This window comes from Mya arenaria, chromosome 12 (genome assembly GCF_026914265.1).
Source record: "Mya arenaria isolate MELC-2E11 chromosome 12, ASM2691426v1".
Taxonomy (NCBI): Eukaryota; Metazoa; Mollusca; class Bivalvia; order Myida; family Myidae; genus Mya; species Mya arenaria.
In genome coordinates this window covers 12,310,686-12,312,395 of record NC_069133.1, presented here as the reverse complement: position 1 = coordinate 12,312,395, position 1,710 = coordinate 12,310,686, and the positions used below count along the sequence as shown (strand labels likewise).

The 1,710-nt window shown below is 36.1% G+C and overlaps 1 protein-coding gene across 1 annotated transcript; it reads left to right on the top strand.

The window, feature by feature from the left end:
* Nucleotides 1-351: 351 nt before the first annotated feature.
* LOC128210257 (uncharacterized) lies at nt 352-1,176 on the top strand. The gene is made up of 2 exons (XM_052914477.1): nt 352-434; nt 751-1,176. Exons 1-2 carry the CDS (start codon nt 355-357, stop codon nt 1,133-1,135), a joined length of 465 nt encoding a protein of 154 aa, XP_052770437.1. The 5' UTR covers nt 352-354; the 3' UTR covers nt 1,136-1,176.
* Nucleotides 1,177-1,710: the final 534 nt, after the last annotated feature.

The following is a 1,710-nucleotide window of genomic DNA, read 5'->3' as shown; positions in this document are numbered from 1 at the left end:
ATGAGGAAATATTATACGGTAATATTTTATAAAAATAATATTAACAAACGGTTGAGTTAATCTACTTGTGTAGGCGTCCGTGTCTTAGACTCGAACCCCACTTACCATTGTCTTTTAAAATGGACACGAATACGAGTTTTTATTTTCAGAAAACCAACTTGAGTCTGATTCTTGTCAAATCACGTTTTTGACCTCAAATTAAATCGGGAAGTCATCGTGCTCCATGTATACATCATTACTCTTGGCATTGCAGTTATAAAAGCATGGACTGCAAATACAATGTAGACTTTTACTCTAAAAATATTAACATAACTCCCCCACTTAATCATAATTTTCGTTATTTCAGATTTGAAAATGGTGATAGGCGTGGCTGTCGGTGTTGGAGTCCCTGTTGTTGCAGTCATTGTTCTCATTGGCCTGGTATTCTTGCGAAGGTAGGTCACGCTCATAAAATGTATTCTCGAATATATATCTTAATTGCAGGAGTCTTTTCAAATGCTCAATATTCATTTATATTGTAATTTTATGTTCTGAGCCTTCCAATAAATTACAATAGTTCAATGTTTATAGCGCATTAATTAGATTAACACATAAATAGTGGTATTATTTTACTTAGACGGTGTGGCTACTTCCAATGTAGAAAATAAACAGTTTCAACCGAACTGAAACTGGATCTTTCATTATTGGTAAGTATGTTGCGTTAAGGGGCGATGTATGTACACTTTATACATAACACTACATTTTATTTAGGAGAGGAATGATCAGTCGACCATCTATAAATGAGACGAAAGCGGATGCAAATGCAGTATGCGGGGTCACAAATGGAGACGTATCATTTTCTCCACCTGTATTGTCTAATTATGAACAATTAAATCAGCATCGTGATAACGACTCTGTGCGAGCGGAAAACGTGTACAGTCGAATTAACAAACAAAATCCTAAAATCAAAGCGCAAGATTCAAAAGCGCCATATGGTAAAGAAAAGAAGCGGTTTCGCACTGCAAGCGATATCATACGCCCAGCTAAGGAAACAAAAATACTAGAATATGAAAACACTTGTTTGAAAGACCCTACAAATTTGGTGCAGAGAAAGGACCATGATCATATTCACAAAGTACTGATGAATAAAATATGATGTGCTTAAAAACATACAGTTACCTGATGATAACTGCGATTACTATACCATTGACAAGAATATAGTTTACAATGCTGTCGACCCTCGCGGAAACAAAGGACCAAACGCTGTTTCAACTATTGCAAATAATGGTACCTACGTATAAGATACTTTCAAACCAGGAAAAAGCCTACAACACAGTCACCTTGCACCGCGATAACGTTCCCCGTGCAGCATTGCGTTCCGATGACACTTATAATACATTAAAGAACACTATGGATGACTTTAACATTGTAGACGTTAACAGCGAAACTAATCTCCACGTAAAAGTACATCATGATAGTTTTTACAACTCTCTTGGACGAAGGGCGGAAGAGTATAACACTGTCGATTTCCATCGCAATACCTAGGCCAACAAATCAGAAAATAACTATGACCATATCCTTTGAATATTACGTTTTTAAGTCTCAAACCAAAACTGTTTTAACATTTTAAAAATCTAGCGCCCCTGATTTGCTAACAATGTAGGGCAAACACTAATCTAGCATAAATAATTAAAACGCCGCTAGCACTTATGTACTCACTGCTTGCAAATT

What these genes read in the sequence shown, in the direction of transcription:
- LOC128210257 (XM_052914477.1), top strand. Translation starts at nt 355, where the DNA reads ATGGTGATAGGCGTGGCTGTCGGTGTTGGAGTCCCTGTTGTTGCAGTC. An exon ending in GGCCTGGTATTCTTGCGAAG is followed by an intron (nt 435 to 750) that starts GTAGGTCACGCT and finishes CATTTTATTTAG; the next exon opens with GAGAGGAATGATCAGTCGAC.